We start from the raw sequence: 21,344 nt of genomic DNA, 5'->3' as shown, positions 1-21,344 counted from the left end.
ACTCCATGCACAAATTCCCCATACTACTCGGATCACCCTCGAACGCTTTCCCTCGTACCTGCAGCGTATGACAGGGTGGACGCAGTAAAATTTTGTCGCACTTGAACTTTATACGGAACCTCAAAGTGACACCACTGGCGACGGCAATAATAATGGTGGAAAACCGCGTAGACGGTCCCTGTTATTTCTATCGAATTAAAATAATAGAATAATACTACAGCTTTCAATTGCACAATGTGTCTCTTCACTACCCTCCTCAGCTTTTGAAAAGAATGGACATGGAATATTTGAATTGAGTTTACCAATTTCCAATTTCAATTTTTCAATACCAATTTCACTGATTTCTGTATAATGTCACCAGATGAACGCTCCAGACACAAGCACAAATTACACATACTGCCGCCAATTACACGGAATGATATATTCAAGTATAGTCCCTTTCCGAGGGCGATCAAAGAATGGAATGAATCAACTAATCCACTGGTCGCATGTTCCTCTGTCAGTGCTTTTACTGCTGTTTTGGATAATCTTATTTTTCCGGATATGACTGCATCATGCATTTGTTTATGATGCGCATACTGCGAGTGTTTTGTCTTTGATCACTGCATGTCACTTTTTAGAGATACTGTTATTGTATTGTTTTTTGTTCTACGTGTACCGATATTTTGTGTCTTTTTTGTATTTCTATACACTTCTGTAATGGTCCATCCTTGGACTGACAGTATAAATAAACAAACAAACAAACAATGTTCAGTCAGTGGCATCATTCGTGAGAGAATCATATGACAAACACGTAGAGACAAGCACATTGCCAAGCAATCTTTGTGCCCTCGTTTTCCTGATCCCGAATGGGAACTGCAACTAGAGGACAGCCTCCTGTGGTCTCTCTGTGCCGCGCAACATAGCATCAAGACATTATTCGTAATATCTGTTGATTTTTGTCACTTCTCAATCCACCCTCACGTCACTCAACAGGAGTAGACACATGTGCTTCGCAACACATCTGCATATACCGCTCGCAAAACCGAACTGCTAGAGCAAGGAATCGCGCTGCAGAGTAGGTATCAGTGCACTGCAGTATAGGTGAAAACTTGGTCTGGTTAAGAAGAAAATGGTCAAAATTTTTACGTTATGCAGCCCTACATAAAGTGTTTCGTTTGACGAAATACGGGAATGAAATTTTTTTTTTACTTTATTGCACCTTCTATAGGTTGGTCCTCTAAATGCGCATCCCTGTTCAAAATAAGTATGTTGCGTTAGTTTGCATCAATTCTTTCTCGAGTGCAAATCATACGACACTAAAAAGCGAACACTGAAGATTGATTTGTTTTTTAAAGATAGCTAACGATCCAACAAAACAGTACTTCATACGTGTGAGCCAATGTATTTACTATTGGAATATGCATAAATATGAATTTTTTTATTTAGGTTAGTATAATGTGGATACCTCACTCACTTTCGAAACTGATATCACGACCGGACCATTATATTTTCGCGTCAAATTGGGCCAGTGCCTTTGTACCAATTACTAGACGCTGCTGGGTATGTGCCAACTTGGGAAGTGTAAAGGTCACGTGCAGCAGTGCTTACTTCCGCAGTTGCCGACTCGCTGCGTTTGCAGAAGACCACTGATCGCGCGCGGTTGCATCCTGTGGCTCGTATTCAGATAGCTCGTGGCCTAGTTAAGCTTCCTGTGTGAGCTTTTCAATATGTACTTGATTGTATCCCTAGTTTAAAGGTAACGGAAGCAGCGCAGTACCCTAAAGCTCGCAATGCAATTCTTCAGCCATGGAAGCTCCGAAACGTTTGCGCTTGCCGGTTAGTAACAATTACGATCATGGTGGACGACCCATTGAGAGTTAGAAGTCTCCAATGTCGACAAAGTCTGCTCAAGCCCGAGCATAGAACTGTATGCTTTGGTTGATAAACCCTTGCAAGGTAATGCTAGTGCTGTTTTTGTCACCGCTCATGAACCCTCGTTCACTGACGACGAGGGGCACAGCAAGAACGCGCTCTCTGAAACGTTCGCCGACACAGGGGGAACCGAGAAGGCCCGGCTAGCCTTGTCCACTCTGCCGGCGCAAGATGGCATCCTGGGATACACCCAGGAACAGTTGTTCTATATCGCCGGCTGTTTCGAGTTTTGCGCAGTGGGCGGTTACGAATGGAGCAAAACGTCGACGTACCCGGCCGAAGTGCTGCGGTGCAATCTACCTGCCCGGAATCAGGAGCGGTATGCGGCCGCGTTCAGCTGTTCTAAAGGTTCGCCGATGAACCCGGAGGAATGGTGCACATTCCATTGATTGGAACAAACAACAATAAACCATACAATGGATATCGCGTGCCAACAGAGAGGCGACGTGGTATTATGCTCGAGTTATGATCTTTCCTCTTTAAGTATATTTATTTTATCAAGTAGCGTCCACATCCCTTCGCTCACTTTTCCAGGATACTTCCACGTTAGACATCATGGTGAACCAGAGGGAAGGAGAAAAAAATTCCCGTCGACTACGATACTCGCTAATGCAAAATGTAAGCGCAGCTTTAGGCGTGTTTTCATTTCTCGATATGCTGAGGCATCGCACCGATCACTGCACCGACTTTATGAGCGTCGCGACGTGCGGTGATATAGACTAAAAAAACCGGCCACACAGTTGCCGCTTCCGGGCAACGGTGACTTATACGACCGCAACGTTTACCGGCAAGCACTTGCGGCGAACGCTATGAGAGAAATGCTTTTCTTTTCCTGTTTTTTGCGTTCCCCCGCTCGGTCTGCACCGCGGATCCTCTAACGTATTTTATCGCCAGCAGCGTTCCGCGTTCGCTCTTTCAATATTTGCACAATTCCTTCGCTCGGTTACGCCGAGGGACAACGCCGATGCTCGCGGCAGGTAAGGGCGCCTATGAGCTGCGCTCTCAAAATACATGCACTGCATAAGCCAAATGGCAAAAAGGATCGACAATTTTCGGCAGACCCGCGTCTCCGTAACTAGGTGACACCCGGCTGCATCGACCATAGGCGGAGCAAGCCCAGGTGGCACGTACTGTCAAGATACCTTTCACAGAAAAGATAAATGTATGTCGCCGCATTGTTGCGTTCGGGCGGGTTTCTGCAAGGTCAGGCACGTCGTGTCTTGGCAGCGAACACGTTTTAATGCTTGTGAGCGAACACGTTTAAACTACCGGTTTCATTGGAAGGCCCACGACGGTGGTCGAAGGGTACCCTCGTAGCAGAAATCGAAAGCGCGACTCTTGTAGTGCGAAAGCTATCGCTTGCTGAGATATCAAGCAAGGTTGGCACCACCGGGATTTTTTTACAGCGAAGCTGCCTGGGGCTAGGGCGTGGAAAACAAGATCTGTCGCCTCGAGATGTTGACAAAAACAAATTATCACGTGGGCCGATCCTGTTGATAGTGGAGACAGGGTTCAAGTTCAACGGCACATACCCTTGTGGGCTTTTTAGTCTATGACGTTGCGTGTGGAAACGTCCGTGTTTATATAATTATCAAGTAAAAAAATGCTAGAAAGTTAAAAACATGAATAAAAGTTATTAAAAAAAATGCTAACGCTGTTGCTAAAACGCTAGTCCATGACGATGCGTGTACAGAGGTCAGTACGTTTTTTGTGAAGTGAAACATTAATAAACAAGAAACAGAAACAAACAAAAAAGAAAAAAAGACGAGAAAATGCAAAAAACGGAATGATAAACAACATAAAAAATAAACGAAGACCTAAGAAACAACGAAGTTAGGTTTCTGCCCAATATGGCTAACTTTCATGTAGAACTGAATATAGCTATTGAGAAATACAGCTTCGCTGGCCTTCCGTATTCACACATGGAAGGGCTCTGGATTTCTTTTTTACCGCTTCGGCAGTTTGCCTCGTAAAACTAGGAAAGCCCACAGAATCTGGCAAATCGTTCCCGCTGCAAATGAAAATGTGTTGTTCGGCAAATATGTGTCTAGAGTCCAAAAACGAGAAAGGGGCTGACAGATGGAATAGCACACTGTGGTATAAAGTTCATAAACAGGGATAAGGTGCCTCAGAAAGGCTGGCCAACGTTTCGATAGGAGGACCTATCTTCGTCAAAGGCGGCCTCGTCATCCTCAGCGTGTTAGTTTTAAAGGGTTAGTGCAGTGACGTCACGTGCGGGTGTTGTCGCTGGCGGCTGGTTTTAAAGAGAGAGACTACCAGAGGAAACAAGCGCTGTCGTCCGACGTCTGTGAGCTTCGTTCCCTATACGAGGGGTCAAGAGCATGAAAGTGGGCACGCGGGTAGAAGAGAAAAGAAACAAAAGCAGAAAAAAAGGGAAAAAAGGAAAATGGGGCGGGGGAGCCAGGGCGGCACCAAGACAGAAAAAAAGGGGGGGAGAAAAAAAAGAACAAAAAAATTACCGACGATTACGTTACTTCCTAATGCGAAATGTGAGCGCAGCAAATAAGCTGTTTCACCTTTTCGATAGATTGAGGCAAAGAAATCAAGCAACACATGTATGCGCTATCACAGAATATTTTTTCTTTTCACACGTATTCCTTTAACAAAGACTCCACTAACAGTTCTTGACAGTCATGAAGGAAGCTTTGTGGTCGGAGAAAGAGACTGATATATGTCCGACTTGGTACACCAATGCTTGATTCTCAAAGACGAGATCTATACAAGTGCCTCGCGAGGTTGTCACAGCCGTGGGACGCGTTACGAGCGAGAGGAACGGGATGTTCTCCCGCATAAGTGTTAGGAAATTGCTGTTTGTCTTTATGTCAACATTAAAGTCCCCCACTACTAACATCGTTGTGGATCGATGGACGGTTAATGCGAGTTGCAGGAAGTGCACTGCCACCGCACAGGGCGAACGGCAGCGGCAATTTCGGCTCGGGCGGTGCACATATACAGATTCGCCGCCACCGATCTGGCTCTCTGATTGCCACCGCACAGGGGTTGCATTGGAGGAGGAGCGAAGAAAGGAATTAAGTTTGAGCCGGCGCTTTGACAACCGGAGACTCGCAGGAAGAGGGGGGAGGGGGGCGGCGTGTACACCCAGCGGCGAACGATGGGGGCAGAAGCACGCGCAGCAAGCGGACAACACGATAAAGGGAGGAGGGAAGAGATAGCAGCCACTGACTGATGCCGCTGACGCCGATAGTGAGTCAACCCCAGCTACGGAGTCGGTTTCAGGGACAACGCCGCCGATGCCGACACAAACAATATGATACCCTCGCTTCCGCAGCGCTAAGAACCAGGTCTAGCCGTGGGAAGGTGGTCACGTATTCGTCGACGTGCCGGGGCCTACGTGAAATAACCGGCGCGTCGGCAACTGAAGAGCACCCTATCCGCCACACAAGAACAGGGGGGGGGGGACCCTTTCCTCCTCTTTCTGCATGGCGGCGACGGTGTTCTATGCAGTCACGTTATCTTGACTCTCTAGCGGCGTCAGCGGCATCCAGCGGTATCAGTCGGTCGCTGCTAGCGCTGGGGGGATGAAAGGGGGGCGGAGCTGGTTACGAGGCCGACGACAACGCCGACGACGACGCGAAACCCGGGAACGGACGCCAAAGAGCTGCGCTCTAAAATAAAAAACAAAATTTTAAGAAAGACGGGGGCTAGGGAGCGCGTTGGGGATGCGAGAGGTTAGGAAGCATTCAGGGGGAGTCATTGGCGGCATGTTTTTGTGGCATTAGAAGGGCCGGTCAGGCAGTCAGTGCGCGAGTAACACAAAAGACGAAAAAAAAACACGCACGCACACAGAAAAAAAAACATGAATTGAAAGAGTGACTTGAGTAGCATAGCAGCACTACGTCGAGTAATTTTCAAATAGTTAAGATGGCGACGAGGAGACTGCGGTGCAATGTATGGGGTGACTGAAAGTCAGCGCCTTGGTCTTTCAAGGGGCATTGCCCCAGTCGCTACTGTCGCTTTTGTAGACTATTTAAAATAACCTGAATCTTATACCTTTACGGCCCCGCCCTGTATTTATTAGATAGAAAATATTTATTTATTTCCCAGAATTATATTTCAAACAAACGTTCGTAATAGTGTCCCATTTGGGGTTTAGCATTGACCTTTAGCCAAACAGACATATGCATAAGAAAATATGTCTATAAGAATAAGAATATAAGAATGTGTCTCTCTCACAATAACTAGGGGAATATACACAATTTCAGCATTACAGCATTAGTCCCCAAGATAGCGATTTAATTTCAGGTTTCTTATGTACTTGCGGATAAGCTATCATTTGTAAAAACACGTTTTCCTTTAGGACTGCCTAAATTATTCATATACTTGTACGATTTCCACACTACCCTAGCTTGATCTCTTTGTGATTTTGCATCTTGCCCTCTCGGTTTAGCCACAGCCATGGTGACCAACTTACCGCAGTGGGTAAGCGCCACAGTACATAAGCGGCAAGCAGGCAACGAAACCCCAGTATAGGGCACGAGCAGCGAGACGAGAGGAAGAAGAAAAGAAAGAGACGACAAGCGTTTCTTCGTTGCCGTTGCAGATATTCGGAAATCTGCCGAAGATGCTTTCCTCACCTGCGTCATGAATGCCCTCAACGTGAAGGTAGTGTTCGCCCTCGGGGTCCTTTATGGCGCCGGCAGGTACCTGATTGAGGAGGGGACGGATCTCGCGTTCCCCGCCTGCGAGCACCCGACGAAATGCTTCGACTATGCGGAGGAGCTGGCCGCCAGCATCGACCCCAGAGAGGATCCGTGTGACAACTTGTACGACCACGTCTGCGGCAAATGGGACAGGCTTCACCCGTCTTCATCTACGGGATCCTGGAACCAAGCCAACCTGCTCCAAGTTCGCGCGCGGAAGTTCTTGCTGGGCCAGCTCGAGCAGTCGCACCCTGAGCACCCCGTGGGGGCAGTGCGCAGGAGCGTTACCGCCTTCCAGATCTGCAGCGAAGTTTACACGGAGAGGAGAAACGACACGAAGGTGAGCTACGGCTTTGGTGTGATTGAGCTACTGAACGCGACACGACAAAACAAAAGGGGCGGATTCATTTGCGGTTTCTCCTCATAGTCTTAGTTCACGAGGCTTCCTCTCTGAACGAGCGCATCCTGAGAAGCTTGCTTCTCAACTAACGTATCTCATTACAGCGACCATTGTAACAATAGAGCATTAACTTTGCTCTGTTAGTTAGCGCAGTAGCAAAAAATGCTCATTTAAAGACGTTTTGATGATTGCCAATGATGACAGGCCCAAATTATGGCTACCGCTGTATTACAGAACAGTGTGACCCCTCATCGCTAGTGTCTACACCCTACCACCATATGGTGGCACGCGAATTAGTTCGTCTATAACGATGAGCGCGGAAACTCGCGGTCAAAATGCTAGAGTGAAGAATCGCGGCAGCAGCAAGTGAATTTGCCTTCATCCATCTTTCGCTTGAACACGAATGAAACGTCGAAAGCACAGCGCGTACGAAGGTAGCGGCATTACGCGCACTGTGCAAACACCGTAGATCGCTTTGAAGATGTGGCCCGTCCGGGCGAGCAATTTGGCCACGTCGCAGCCACGTGATCTCCGGCAATGCGTGCCTACGGTGTCGACCATTCGCGTGTCCATTTCCGTAGAAGACGCCACGGTTGTCTACACTCTGAAGGAAGCCGCGAGTGAGGGGCACATCGAGGCACCCTAGCAACCACCGGAGGACAACACCACCCCCCCTCCCCTGCCTTTCCGGAACACACTGCCTCACGCGCGACAGGCGACGGCGCGCTTCAGGCCCGAGTTCCTCGCTCGCGCACGCAAGATTGAACCGCGTTCGCCGGCTCACCCTCTCAAGCCTTCACTCGTACACACAGCCTACGGCGCGCTTCGACGGCTTTAGCGTCCTTGGACTTTATGCCGAACCTCGCAGCGACGGCAACGCTGACGGCATAAAAGCGCCTGGAGAGTCCATATGATTACTGAGCTCAATAAAGGTCCGCTTCCTGAAGCGTGGCTCAAACAACAACTTTTCGCCGAAATGATTCGCAACCTGCAGAAGGTCATGGCTTAATATTTCGACAGAGGCATCGGTGATTGAGAAAACTCTGGAACTGCACACCACGCAATATAACCGGCAAGTGCTCACGCCGCAGTGCGCCATCGGGGCACTGGGCTCCGACGTCTTCCAAGAGGCTGCCGGGGCTGTTATGCGCGTGGAACTGCGCAAGATCTTACCTTCGTTGCAATCTCAGGTTTCTCCGGTCACTGAAATGGTCAAGGCAGAACTACAGCGATCACTTGGAGTTCCTAAGTTGCACCCAGCCAGAACGAACCACAGCCAGAAGCGATGACATACGCCGCCGTCGCCCGGGGCCATGGTCTTCCTCCGCGGCTGCGCCAAGACCCCGCAGCACCGCAATTGCGATATTGCCTGTTACCTCGAGGTCACTCAGTGGAGCTCTTGATGACCGCCCCGTTCGCTGCTACCGTGTCGCTACCGGTCGCTGCAACGCCGACCACACGGGGCCGGTCCGATAGCCCGTATCCAAACTACAAGCAGCAGCTGATGGACGGGTGGTTCCTGTTCGCCGAACTGACAAATATCCTCCGCCACCGACGAATACGCCGAAAAAACTACCTCGACGATGTTTCAACGAGACGCCGCCATACCGACGAAGCCTAGAAGCAATGAATACGCCGACAAAAGTAGACCTGACGATGCTACGTTCCAGCCACAGGTCTACACGACGCAATCGTGATCCATTTCCGACACCTCACTGCAACGCAAGGGAACAACCGACCTCGCCGTGCTTCTCAATTACCAATTAATTACCACCTTACTGGACGCAGGAGCCGAGTATTCTGTGATAATTGGCCCTATTGCCACGCAATGAGGACTGCATGAGAACGCCCTCAAATTTAGACAGATGGAGGACGCCTAACATCGTCAGCTGGAAACTGCAAGGCTAGAATTACTGCTCATAATCGAACCTACCCTGCCACCTTTTATATTCAACAATGCTCACTAGACGTCATTCTCGGCATGGGCTTGCTGAACCCATACGGCGCAATCATTGAGCAGAAGTCAGCGTCGATTATTCGAAGATCAAGCAATACCACCGGAGGAGCTCGTAGTCACCATGTCTTCAGTGTACTTGAGGACCAAGCCAGTGGGCCGCGTCTCTCCAGCATTGCCATTTCCGCCGGCAGCGACATACCCGCAGACGTACAAGGCGTCATCGAGGGTGACCAACGTCTACTGCTCCACTGTGAAATTTGCGTCGCAAGAGGGATCGTTTGACTGCACAGAGGGAAAGCGAGAGTGATGCCGACAAACGTCAACCAGGAGTTCAAGCACATCAACAAAGGCAAGACGATCGCATACATCGAGGGTATTGTAGAAGGCACTGATGCATTTCTCCTCTGGGATTCGGCCGCTTCCACACCCATGACCACAGTTCCCGCACCACATTTCCACATAAATCGAAGTCTCCCCATGAGTAAGCTGCAACAGCTCAGAAGTCTTGTCCGACGATACAAAGACTGCTTCTCAACGTCATCGTAGATTCGACAAGGACCAGTTGCAAAGCATCGCATCAGCGAAGGGTGTGCTTGACCACTCCACCATAGCCCTTACCGAGTTTCGGCGCGATAACGTGAAGCTTCAAGGCAACTAGTCGACGAAATGCTGCGCGGCTACGCCATCGAGCCATCGCAAAGCCCGTGCGCACCTTCTGTTGTTCTGAAAAAAAAATTCGCAGCTGCGCCCGAATGTCATGGAAGTCTCGCTTTCGCACGAACGAAACGTCGAAAGCACAGCGCATACGAAGCTACCGGCACTACGCGCAATCTTTAAACATTGCAGATCGCCTTGACGATGATGCCCGCGCCTGGGTGCACTCTAGCCACGTTGGGAATCGGTTTCGAGAGACATGAGCGCCGGCAAAGCGTCCCTATAGCGTCCGCGATTCGCGTCGCCAATGCCAGAGAAGAGGCCGCGGTTATCTCCACTGGGTACAGAACGGCGGGCAAGGAGGACAACGATGCATCGCAGCAGCCGCCAGGGAAGAGAGCCTCTTCTCCCTAGCCTCATGCCTGTGCCTCGCACGACACAGGAGACGGCACGCATCAGGGCCGCGTTCCTCGCTCGTCCACGCAACATTGGACCACGTTCGTCGGCTCAACCTTACACGTTTTCACTCATACCGGAATCTGACGGCAACGCCGGCGGCGATGGCGACGGCAGAAATGCGCCTGGAGTGTCCATGTAATTGCTATCGCAATAAAAGTACGAAGCCCTACGTCGTAAGATAACACAAGGGTTCCGTACACGATTAGAACGACAACAAGAACGCATCTTCAGCCCAATGAAACCCAACTAAGAAAGCACGACCACTGGTATCATGGTGCACAGTTTGAGTGACCGCGCGTTACTACCATACAGCAAATAGTGCACGCGCATGGCTTTCCGAATAGCCAATAGCTGAGTTTAGCATCACTAAGTTCGCTGACTTTATTTCTCTGGGTGTATGGGTGCTAATACATGAGATCTTTAATAGGTTGTGTCCAGTTCCATACGAATGCAATTTAAATCAACAACCTTGTTTCTTGCAGATAGAAATCACTTTATATTTGCTAAAAAATTTTTTTCTTACCTTGTTCAATCATGTATTAACAGTACGGTATATGAAGAAAGCAGCAGCGTAATTGTATCACGCACAATAATCGTTTGGACTCTTGATAGTCGTATACGTATACTTGAATGTAGTAGGGTAATTCTTAGGCCACACGTGTAAACCAGCAGCGTTAAGCTGTTACAGCAAACTATAGGCTTAAACGAAACAGCGCACTGTATCACAGCGCCCACAATATATGTAGCGTAGCGTAAGGACTTCTTTTTCTTTTGTGGAGTACGCTCAAGAGCCATGTTCCTGCTCGTCAGAAGGAAGTTGAGGGGAGCAAAGGATTAGCTCGATGATGCTGTTCATAGGTTAAACTTTGTGCTGTTCACAAGCGACCAGTCGAGAAGGCTTCAGCTGGAAAAGGTACGAAAAATCTGCTAATTGCCGTCCACGTACGCGCAGTTGTTTGCATGTGGATGCAACCGACTGCGTGAGGTGAACGTTGCAAAATGTTAACTTTATTCTGCTATGTGGTTGCTGATATTTGTTGTGGTACTTGCTAAAACGCCTCCAAGGCTCTCGTGCAGAATCAATTTGTAGACCGTCTTTTAGCAGCTTCCCTTCTTCGCCAGTGTACAAATGTTGATATTTGGTTTGTTTTGCACGCGTTATTCTCACTCGCGTCGTGTTTGCTTGAAGCGTTTCCGCAAGTTTTCACGATTGTCTTGATGGAATTCTTTTGGTGACCGGCATCCCGTCGAAGTCTTGCTTATTTTTTATGGAGTTTTATTCGGTTTGAACGTCTGGTAGCATCTAAAGAACAGGGTCACTCATTTGACAGAAGTGCTGCGTCGGAATCTGCACAATGCGCTCAAACAAATGCCTCTGGAAATGGCTCTCGAACACGACCAATTTGCTTGAAACATCTCCTCAGCATGAAAATGTTTTAAACTCACGTTTCTCGGAAATTGCCAGGTTTCGCGGTATCAAAATCCGCGATATTATTGCCGGTGTCGTGCACATCTGTGGCCGAACTTTAAATTCGACGTAACGTAAGTGGTGCCCCTCCCTCTAGTTTTCTTCTGTGCAGGAACACATTAATCGTTTCTCGAAGGCTGAAACATTTCGCATTCAGAAACATCACGCACGGTATCCGTTTCGTTCTCCAAACTTCTATGTAAATTGCGGTAACTCGGGAGAACTACCGCGATTGCGAGGGCACAGCTTCAGGCCATCAGTGCGTTTACAGGGCATTTCAATGGCCCCTTTTCAAGATTACTTATTGCAGCAAAGATACATTAAACATTTCTGAACCATTTCCTTTGTAACTTACCGTGAAAATCATATACTTTAAGTATAACAGGTGCGCAGTAGCAACAAACTCAGTAGCAGGTGACGAGCGCTTCGCTGCACTCCGCGGACCGCTGAGCCAATCCTGGTGTCGTGACGCGGAGAAGCATTGAACAATGCAGGTCGGCGTACCTACCAATCTAGCCGCCGTACATTCAGCACTTTGCTTTCTTCATTGGCAGCACCTTGCCACAATGTTAGTTGGCAGCCCAATCGTAAACAGCACTTACAAACTACCAACCCTTGTTCTATCTTTCCGATCAATTCCACACACGGAATATCTTAGTCCTCAGGGTGAATGTTTCGAGTCTATCATTCATACCGACAAAGCGTCTTTAGAAGAACAGACACACAGATCATAATATATCGAGAGAACGCACAGATGTCAGCCTGGTAGTAATAGTACACGGGGCGGCTACTCTCTATCGCGGGTAAGAAAGCCTCGAGTCAGAGTGGGCTCAGAAAGCTGAAGTTCGAGAACTTGGTGTTGGCTTCGTCGTGACAAAACATAAATCTGTAACACTTGTCGACACCGCGCCATCACACGGATCTTATACAGGCTATACTATGTTACCCCGCGTATATTCAGCTATATCCCGCAATACAACTGAAATATTCTACGATTATTTTCACAGCGGTCCGTCGGTACCAGCTAACTTTGATGGCCAAAAGTGGTTTAATCAAGGGCAGTCGTTTTATTGTAAGCGTTGAAGCTCACGCTGCACAGCGGAGAGGGAAGGAGGTGATGGAACATAGCGCACACGTATTTCTATCTTCGTCTCCATTCTAGCCGGTTTTGCCGCGTAAGCCACAGCTCAGTTTTCTGAGTCACTGACACAGAGACATGGACACCGGCAACTGACTCACTCACTTGATCTGCGCAGGTTCTGTTTGACGTATTCGAGAAGTTCAACATCCAGTGGCCTTCCTGGACACTTCCCAGCGAATTCGACCTGATGGAGTACCTACTGGGCATGTCGCTCGAGTACAACCTCGCGACGCCCGTACTGCTTAGTTTCACGCCGGACGTAAAACGCGACAAGCGGTATGGCCTGCTTTTTCAAATCCCATCGCAGATCGAAAACTACACGATCGACACAGACGTCATAGCCGACTGCATCTGGGACGTGGCGCCAGCTATGACAAACGATTCGGCCTCGACATTTGCCAAACGAATCCACTCCGTTTTCTTGGACTTTCTGACTTCGAAAAACGCCCTGTCTCTCCCTGGACGGGAGGCCCTCGTCCACGCTACCATCGAGACGCTCGCGAACGATACCACCGGGCACAGCAGCGCGGAAGCCTGGCTCAAGGCCATCAACAAACGCCTGCCCCGTGATCAGGCTGTCGGCAAGAGCCAGCATGTGCTGACGGTAAAAGACAGCGGCTTGCATCTCAAAATGATGCTCGACAACACGAAGCGTTCCGGCTACGCTGATCTCGTCCTGTACGCAGGCTGGAACATTGTCGTCGATCTGCGTGCGGCACTGTCGCGTTCGCTGTCGCACTGTATGTGGAAGTCGTCTTCCAGGTACCGTCGCAGCTCCAAGCTTCTGTGCTTGGACTACATAAATGAGGTATGTGAACGTAGAGTTTGTTGTCGTACTACTTGGTGCAGTCGATCGGAAACATGCCATCTGAGAAAAGGCTTTACGTCTCGGAAGTTTAGCAGCGCCACCTGTTTATTGTTGAATTTTCCAGTCTGCACAGTAGTATTGTAGTACCGTACGAGCGGTAAGTCGCTGTGGGCCAATATGGTTACGTACTGTTTCATTGGCCATGGTTAAACTTCTCCTTAATTGTACATTTATTTTGCTACGTAGTCTGGAACTTTTGACGTCACATGCACGGTGCAATTGAGAGCTGTTATCACATACTGAGAATGTCGGAGCCCACCATACGTACGTGGGCACCACCCATATCAACGTTATATTGGCGACGCGTTCGAAAGGCGTTTTAAATGTAAAAAGAATATAGCGTCGAGTGCGATAATGGTACTGTTGGTTGCTGCGTTTCACGCATTTTAAGATTTGACCTGGAGCTCTCTGAACAGTTAAGTACTCATTCGAGCAAAGCTAAGAAAAGTGTGTGAAAATTTACCATGGCACCATGGTACTTCTGTGCCTACTTGTATATGACAACCAATAAGGGCCGGTTTGCTATCGCAGTGAATCACTTAGCTTCGAGTTTCCCAAATTTGTACCAATCGTAACTGTAAAAGTAGCGAGGCAGATTATTCAGCCTACCCGTTGGTCAATAGCCCTTTGCAACTGCCGACAAACCGTATAACTCATTTCTGCTTGCATAACGACAATAGCATTAACAAATTCGTTGTGTCACTCCAGGCTACCATGTAGACTATCTTGATCCTTCAATCGTCCTTACAAGTGTGAGGCTAAAAAAACTTTGCCGGCGTTTCGAATTCGCGTTTTTAATTACAACTGAATACTCAATTATTCATCCATCTGTTGACGATAGCCGCTCCTAGCCAAGAAAAAAGATTTCTCGCAATGATTACGCTTCGCAAAGACAATTACGTTGTTCAGTTCTTTTCGTTTTGCAATATTGCGGGCCCGACTCACTTAGCACGCATTTTATTAACCGCCAACACCAGCGACCACGAAAGTTGGCACCAGCGTGGTTTGGCATGTGGCCTGCAGTGTCACAAAGCAATAATGAAAATGGATGCTCGAATGAAAGAGTAATGAAAGAAACAAGCGCAATACCACATTCGCCTGATATCTTGTAACGCGTGAAGCAACCCACAAGCGAGGTTAGATTCTGATCACGTTCACTGTTGTGCACAATTTCACGCCCAGCTTTTGCAGGCGTTTTTTGCGACCCAGACTATTTCGACAACTCTCGCGTGTTCTATGCACTGTGAAAGGAAATACGACGCAAACCATATTTAGAAAAGTATGTTAGGACAATTTCATTTCTCCTTCAGCTTCTGAGCGCCGTAGGATTAACGAAAACAACAACAAATATACTCGAAGAGATATTCCATTGAGATATTGCTTATCCAACTCGTACTGTACATTTCAGAGCATAGGTCAGAAGGCAAGAAATTGTATATTGATGTAGATAATCTTATTATCTCCCATGTTCTTGGCCCTGTCAAAAGAAATACGACGCAAACCATATTTAGAAAAGTAAGGTAGGGCAATTTATTTGTGCTTCAGCTTCTGAGTGCCATAGGTACATCGAAAACAGCAACAAATATACTTCAAAATATATACGAATGAGATTTTGCTCATCCAACTCGTACTGTACATTTCAGAACATAGGTCAGAAGGCAAGAACTTGTGTATTGATGTTGATACGCATATTTTTCAACAAGCAGCAAAAATATAATTGCAGTGCGTAAAGAAGAAATTTACGAAATTACAACTATGCAAGAACTAACGGTTCTTCTTGATGAAGGCCAGCACCATTGTCCCAACTATCACTTATGCATAAGGTACCATTGTGTACGGAGGAGCTCTGGCATGTAGCCTGGATTAGAGAGTCATCACAGAGTATTTATTAAAACAATTTGCGATGGTCGAGTATATAATGCAATATGGAGGCAAACATATATCTTGGTGTATGCTGCCTTATTCCACGCCAATCCAAGGTAGAAATAAGGTTCTTAGAACGAGAGAAAGCCGAGCTAGTTGGTAAAGATACATAATGCAAAGAAGGGGTAAGGCGTGCAGACATGGACGCAAGTGGACGTGTTGTTCACTTCTCTTGTCTCCATGTCCCCACGCCTTACCCCTTCTTTGAGGTGATACGGTGGTTCGCCACAGACAAAGCACGGAACGAATATCTCAAGACATATTCGCGCTCGAACAAAGTGAAGCCAGAAGCGCCAAAGTTATTCAATACATCTTATGTCTGTTTCTCTAAACGTTTCACAACAGGACTGTGACGGGTACAATGCCAGACATGCGTCATTACGTAATTTCAGTGTCGCACTTATGCACCTGTTCAAACTACACGTTTTCACCACAGGGTTCGTTGTGGTGGCTCGATGAAACTTTCAAACGTTTCAAACCACGAGTAGCCGGGACGACAGCATGCGTGATACATTAAAGGGGATCCCGAATTATCCCTAGGGCTTCGCGAAAACCCGCAGTCAATAGACAGTTTTAGTATAGCGTACGCTATACCATTGCTTACGCTAAAAAATAGCGGGTCGCCACTGCGCATGCGCTGAACGCTAAACGAAATAGCCGGTATAGCGGGCGTACGCAACGCAAACGAGTTAGCGTTAGCGTTTTTGCGGGGTTTGCGGAGTTTGCGGGAAACATGGCGGCGGTCCCGGCTGCCCGCTTCGAATTGAATTTGGCGTTGTTTTTGTAAAATGCACTTCGTTCGTAGCAAATGACTGTGTAAACGGCTTTCGCTTAGTCTCAGGCCGACGACAGAGTTATGGATAACCTCGTGGTGTTTTCCAGATCGCTTCTCGTTTCGAACGAGTCGAAGCCTAACGAAAGAAACGTTCGAGATGTCAGCGCCACCTATCGCTACAGGTGCGAAATAGCCGCAACGACGGCATATGGCCTCTGAGATCCGAAATACCACCGGCCAACTAAAACTGTAGAAAACGTGCGCTGCTTAGCGTACGCTATATCATAGCGTGTAGCGTACGCTATAGTGACGTAGGCTAAACTAAAACTGTCTAATGAATCGATTGCGTGGCAGTGAACATCTCAGTCAGTAGTCTCGCCCTTGGCCTGGAGCTCCGAAGCGGATGGCAAGGTCACCTTTCTTTCAATTGGTCTATTTTTACCAGAAGCGGTGGTCTCACTCACATCGGGCTGCCACATTTCGTACTTAGCCTAAGCACTTAGCCTCACGCATTTCAGCTCATGCTACCCCGGCTCTCGTTCACATCTAGGCAGACATCGTAAAATCGTTGATCTTATAAAGCGGCATCATTTTCGATTGCGTTTTTTTTTCAGAATTACATACGCCTAAGTTGGCGTTGTACAAGCTGCTCGAAATTCGCAAGCAGTTTTCAACATCAGTCGTTCAAATGCAAACCAATTTACCATGGCGTGTATGTTTTGTGGTTTGGCACTCACATTGTTAGTCTACTGCGTTAGAGGTCGGGACAGCTAAACATATTTGCTGTCCTTGCCAATTTTTTATGGCTTCTAAATCTATGCGTTGTTGCACACAAATACTTGGGCATTGTTTGTGTTGTGATTTGTAAAGCAAAATCACAGGAGCACACGCTAAAAATTGAAAGTCATGCAAAATTCGCTTGTGTTTTTAAGGGACCTGCAACTATGCAGACGCGGTCACTTATAGTATTTTAGTGGACGGCATCTATGGTTTTCGTTCGAGCGCAAGGCCTGTTTGCCACTAGCCATTGGTTTGCTACGTAATAGGTCCAATATCGTAACTGATTGCCATCGCAGGTGTCCTTATACAGGAATTTAAACCATGATTTGTTTTCAATGCCAAGCCTCCATTTTGCATGAACCTATGTTAGCGTGTTTAACGGTTTAAGTAACTCGCTCACCTTAGTGAATTTATGACACACAGGTGGCGCCATTCGCAATCGGTCGGTTCTTCGTCGACAGCCTGGAGCTGCACCCCAATGTCAATTACACGAAGAACGCGTGGAACGCCGTGAAGAAGGCCACGCGAGAGAACTTCGCCAATCTCTCGTGGATGGACAAGTCCACAGCCGAAGGCGCAGTCGAGCACGTCGACAGCCTGGTCACAATCCTTCCTTTTCCGGAACACCTCCAAATCAATGAGGCCCTTGATGCACACTACGGTTTTCTGCATCCGAATATCACGCAGCCGTTCATTCAGTGGCTGCTCAAAACAAAGCAGCGACGCCACGACGAGCAGAAGCGATTTTTCAAGCAATCCGCAGTGAGCGTTTACCACGATGACTTTCGTTACAGCGCGTATGAGGTGAACGCGTTTTACGTGCCCATAATGCACGTCATGGCCCTCATGCCGGCGATCATGGCCCCGCCGTTCGCGCCACAGGCGGTGCAATCGGCCGTTCACTACGGAGCCATCGGCAAAATTCTGGGGCACGAACTTACGCACGCCTTCGATCCGTTGTTCAGCAACCTCACTAGGAACGGCCTTGCCACCATGCCGTGGTCGATGGAGTCCTTCGGCAATTTCAGCAGCCGCCTCGAGTGCGTGAGGAAACAGCTACAAAATTTCACTGACGATGAGGTGCACGGCAAGAACGTGCTCTCTGAAACGTTCGCCGACGCAGGGGGAACCGAGAAGGCCCGGCTAGCCTACTCCTCCCTGCCGGCGCAAAAGGGCATCCTGGGATACACCCAGGAACAGTTGTTCTATATCGCCGGATGTTTCGAGTTTTGCGCGGTGGGCGGTTACGAGTGGAGCAAGAAATCACTGTACCCGGCCGACGCGCTGCGGTGCAACATACCAGCCCGAAACGAGAAGGAGTTTGCGGCCGCGTTCAGCTGCCCTAAAGGATCGGCGATGAACCCCGAGGAACGGTGCACATTCCATTGATTGGAATGAACAGCAATTAACCTTGCGATGGATATCTAAATCCAGCGGAGATTGATGTTTAAGGCGATATCGTAATATTCTCACTCTAAGCTCTTTCCAATCTGATTATTTTTGTTTTATTTTGTAAGATACATTGCATGTAACGTTCGTACGACAGAATTCGCCACAACCAATTGCTTCTACGTGGAAGCCGACAAAAAGCGACTAATGTCGAAATATGTCGGTTACGTCTCGAAGCTTTTCTATATATACTGTAACCATGAAAAAGCTGTTGGACATGTGGCTATCGAAGAAAGGATGAAAAAAAATCTAAGGTTCATTTGAAAGAGTCTAGACATCTCGATACCAACAAGGTTAGAAACTTATATAGAATTGGAAAAAATGTTAGGAAGTTGGAATTTCATCAAGTGCGATAAACGTTTCGGCTTAAAGCAACTAATATAACTAGGTAAGAAATTGCATAGGTCATAACAAGAAAAAAAAACGTGGCCGAGTGTAGAATTGCTTTAACATGCTAAGTGCTGTCCAAGACCGTTTAGCAAGTGCTAAGGATAGGATAGGAATAACTTTATTAAAGTTATTCCTATCCTTTATTATATCCTTTATTATCCTTTATAACTTTATTAAAGTTAAAGTGCCGGCAAACGACGATTTAACGAGTCGTGACGCTGGCCAAGCGTCGACCCGGGGTTATACTCTACTCTGCATTAGCCCCGTTGGGCCCGTTTGTAGTAGGTCACGAGGCTTGTGCTTTTCGAGCGCACCCTGGGCCTGATGTACGGCCCATAAGTGCTAAGTATTCTCTCTATAAAAGCCAACGCAAAGAGGCTATCATATTGTGCAAAACATTTTTAGTTATGACGGGCACATGCGGTGCAACGTCATAAAGGTAGCAGAGGAGAGGATGGCAATGTGTCGCCCGTATTTTAGGCTTGGTTTGGTTTGGTTTCGAGCCTACTGATATGGCTGCACCCACTAAAGGGGATCGGACCTGACATGGGCTGATGTAGGTAAGAAGTGAAGGATGAACCTAAATGTGATTTTGCAATTTAATCTTGATTACAAATTAATGCTCAGAGGTAATAACTAATTTTCAGGCTCTCTCCTTTTTAAATTTGAAATACATATTTTGTTTTCGTATTGAGGAAAATAAAACGAAAAAATTAGCATGGCAGTCTTTTTTTCTAACGTACAAAATTAAATATTGCATCACATACCTTCCTATTCCTGTGTCCTTGTGCCGTCGCCCGAAGGGAGAGTATCATAGGAAGGTTAAGGACCAATTGAAGTTGACTTCTAAAAGTAGTTTTCTGTGCACGCCGAAACTACTATAAAAAGATATGCTGCATAGTTTCAGGTTTGTTGCAATAAATGCATTGAGGGGAACATTTCAAGCCGGACCATTGAGAATAAAATTTAAGCATTAGTAGCATATGTAGCGCACAGCTGTACAAACTTCCTCCACTTGTTTTATTGTACACTGAGATTAAGGACACTAGACAGATAATGCATATCCTACGTACGGCTGAACATGCGTTATACAAAAGAGCCACTTATTGTCTTTCGGAGCTGCTCGAGTGGTAATCTATATAGTGGTAATCTTTATATAATAACTATTTTTTTATGCTTTGGTAGTGGTCTTGCTAATGTGTTGTTAGCAAGGCAAGTTGCCTCTTAAGAAGGCACCGATGTTATGATGGGTAGATAGCTTGTTTTTGAACGACCATTGATGAAGTAATTATCAAGGAACCACGGAATTATGCTGTTAGGGACTGCAGTGACAATAGTGGTTTTTTTGCAGCGAAACTGCATACGGCCAGGTTCCAGGATTTCTTTCGGGGCTAAGCGTCGAAAGAAAACTATTATCATGTATATAGCTCATGCGCCCAAACGCAATGGCTCATACCCCCGTAAGGCAGAGGCTACAAGAACTCAGCAATGTGAAGTGAACAGCGCACGCATTTTTTTTCTTTAGAATCACACATACAACATACAGAGCAGCATGAGTTTCAATGAAGAACAAGATCAAAGCAAGCATCCAAACCGCATAATTGATGCGGAGCACGTAGATCTTCCGCATACGTTTCCCGGTAAAGAGTACTGCTTCACAAGATACCGTTGCAATGGCGGCTGGACTCTAACCTATGATGCTGGGCGTAACGTAACTGCAGTTTCGTGTGTAAAAGAAGACCCCACCCTGAAAGTGATTTGGGTTGTGACAGTGCTATGGGGAGAAGGCCCCGTACAGTGAGCACTCCTGAAAAGTAACGTGCATACGAGGCGGGGCGGATTCCTCTTCTCTCTGGTCCACTCTCTGTAGGAGCCCGAAGTAGAGGCGCAAGCCAAGACGGAGGGCGTTGAAAAGTCTTAGGCTTATAATTAAAGCAAGTGCATGTGAATGTCACCCCGTCAGCAATTTAGGCGTATATCGGAATAGGTAATCGTTATAGTTGTTAAGAGCTTCCCTTTACAACCACCTCGACAGCCTCCATTGGAAACCATATTTTTATTCCAATGACCATACTTGAAACCACCTACGTCTTTGCAAGTAACCAGTAGTGCAAGTAACCAGCAGTAACCAGGGCCAGTGTTTGGCTAGGAGACAAGCTTAGAAAATGCGAAAGAAATGGGAAAGAAATATTCAGTTTCATTATGGTGTATCATGGACCAAACGTACCGAAATATTTTTCAAAGAGGTGGCTCGTTATCCGAGGTTTATTTACGCGGTACAACACCTAATCGCCTGCGCCCGTATACAAGATATTGAGGTGCTGCGAAAATAAGAGCAAACGTGGGGTTGAAAACAGAAACTGCTGCCAGGGTGCATGGAGAAATCAAATATTTCGGATTAAGTCAAGCAGAAGTGCTGGTCAAATTCAATTCTTACTGGGAGAAAATGTGGCGATCGTTCGAAGTACTAAGTGGCAAACAAAT

General features: G+C 47.3%; 1 protein-coding gene across 1 annotated transcript; it reads left to right on the top strand.

Moving 5' to 3' along the window:
* Window positions 1-6,455: 6,455 nt before the first annotated feature.
* Window positions 6,456-19,507, top strand: LOC135914864 (endothelin-converting enzyme homolog). Its single transcript, XM_070526518.1, has 3 exons — window positions 6,456-6,936; window positions 12,791-13,483; window positions 17,445-19,507. The coding sequence occupies exons 1-3, from the start codon at window positions 6,538-6,540 to the stop codon at window positions 18,408-18,410; spliced, it is 2,058 nt and encodes a 685-aa protein (XP_070382619.1). The 5' UTR covers window positions 6,456-6,537; the 3' UTR covers window positions 18,411-19,507.
* Window positions 19,508-21,344: the final 1,837 nt, after the last annotated feature.

This window comes from Dermacentor albipictus, chromosome 10 (assembly GCF_038994185.2).
Source record: "Dermacentor albipictus isolate Rhodes 1998 colony chromosome 10, USDA_Dalb.pri_finalv2, whole genome shotgun sequence".
NCBI lineage: Eukaryota > Metazoa > Arthropoda > Arachnida > Ixodida > Ixodidae > Dermacentor > Dermacentor albipictus.
The sequence above is the reverse complement of the archived record's forward strand: the minus strand, read 5'-3'. Positions and strand labels throughout refer to the sequence as shown.

What these genes read in the sequence shown, in the direction of transcription:
- LOC135914864 (XM_070526518.1), top strand. Translation starts at nt 6,538, where the DNA reads ATGAATGCCCTCAACGTGAAGGTAGTGTTCGCCCTCGGGGTCCTTTAT. An exon ending in AGAGGAGAAACGACACGAAG is followed by an intron (nt 6,937 to 12,790) that starts GTGAGCTACGGC and finishes TGATCTGCGCAG; the next exon opens with GTTCTGTTTGACGTATTCGA. An exon ending in GCTTGGACTACATAAATGAG is followed by an intron (nt 13,484 to 17,444) that starts GTATGTGAACGT and finishes TATGACACACAG; the next exon opens with GTGGCGCCATTCGCAATCGG.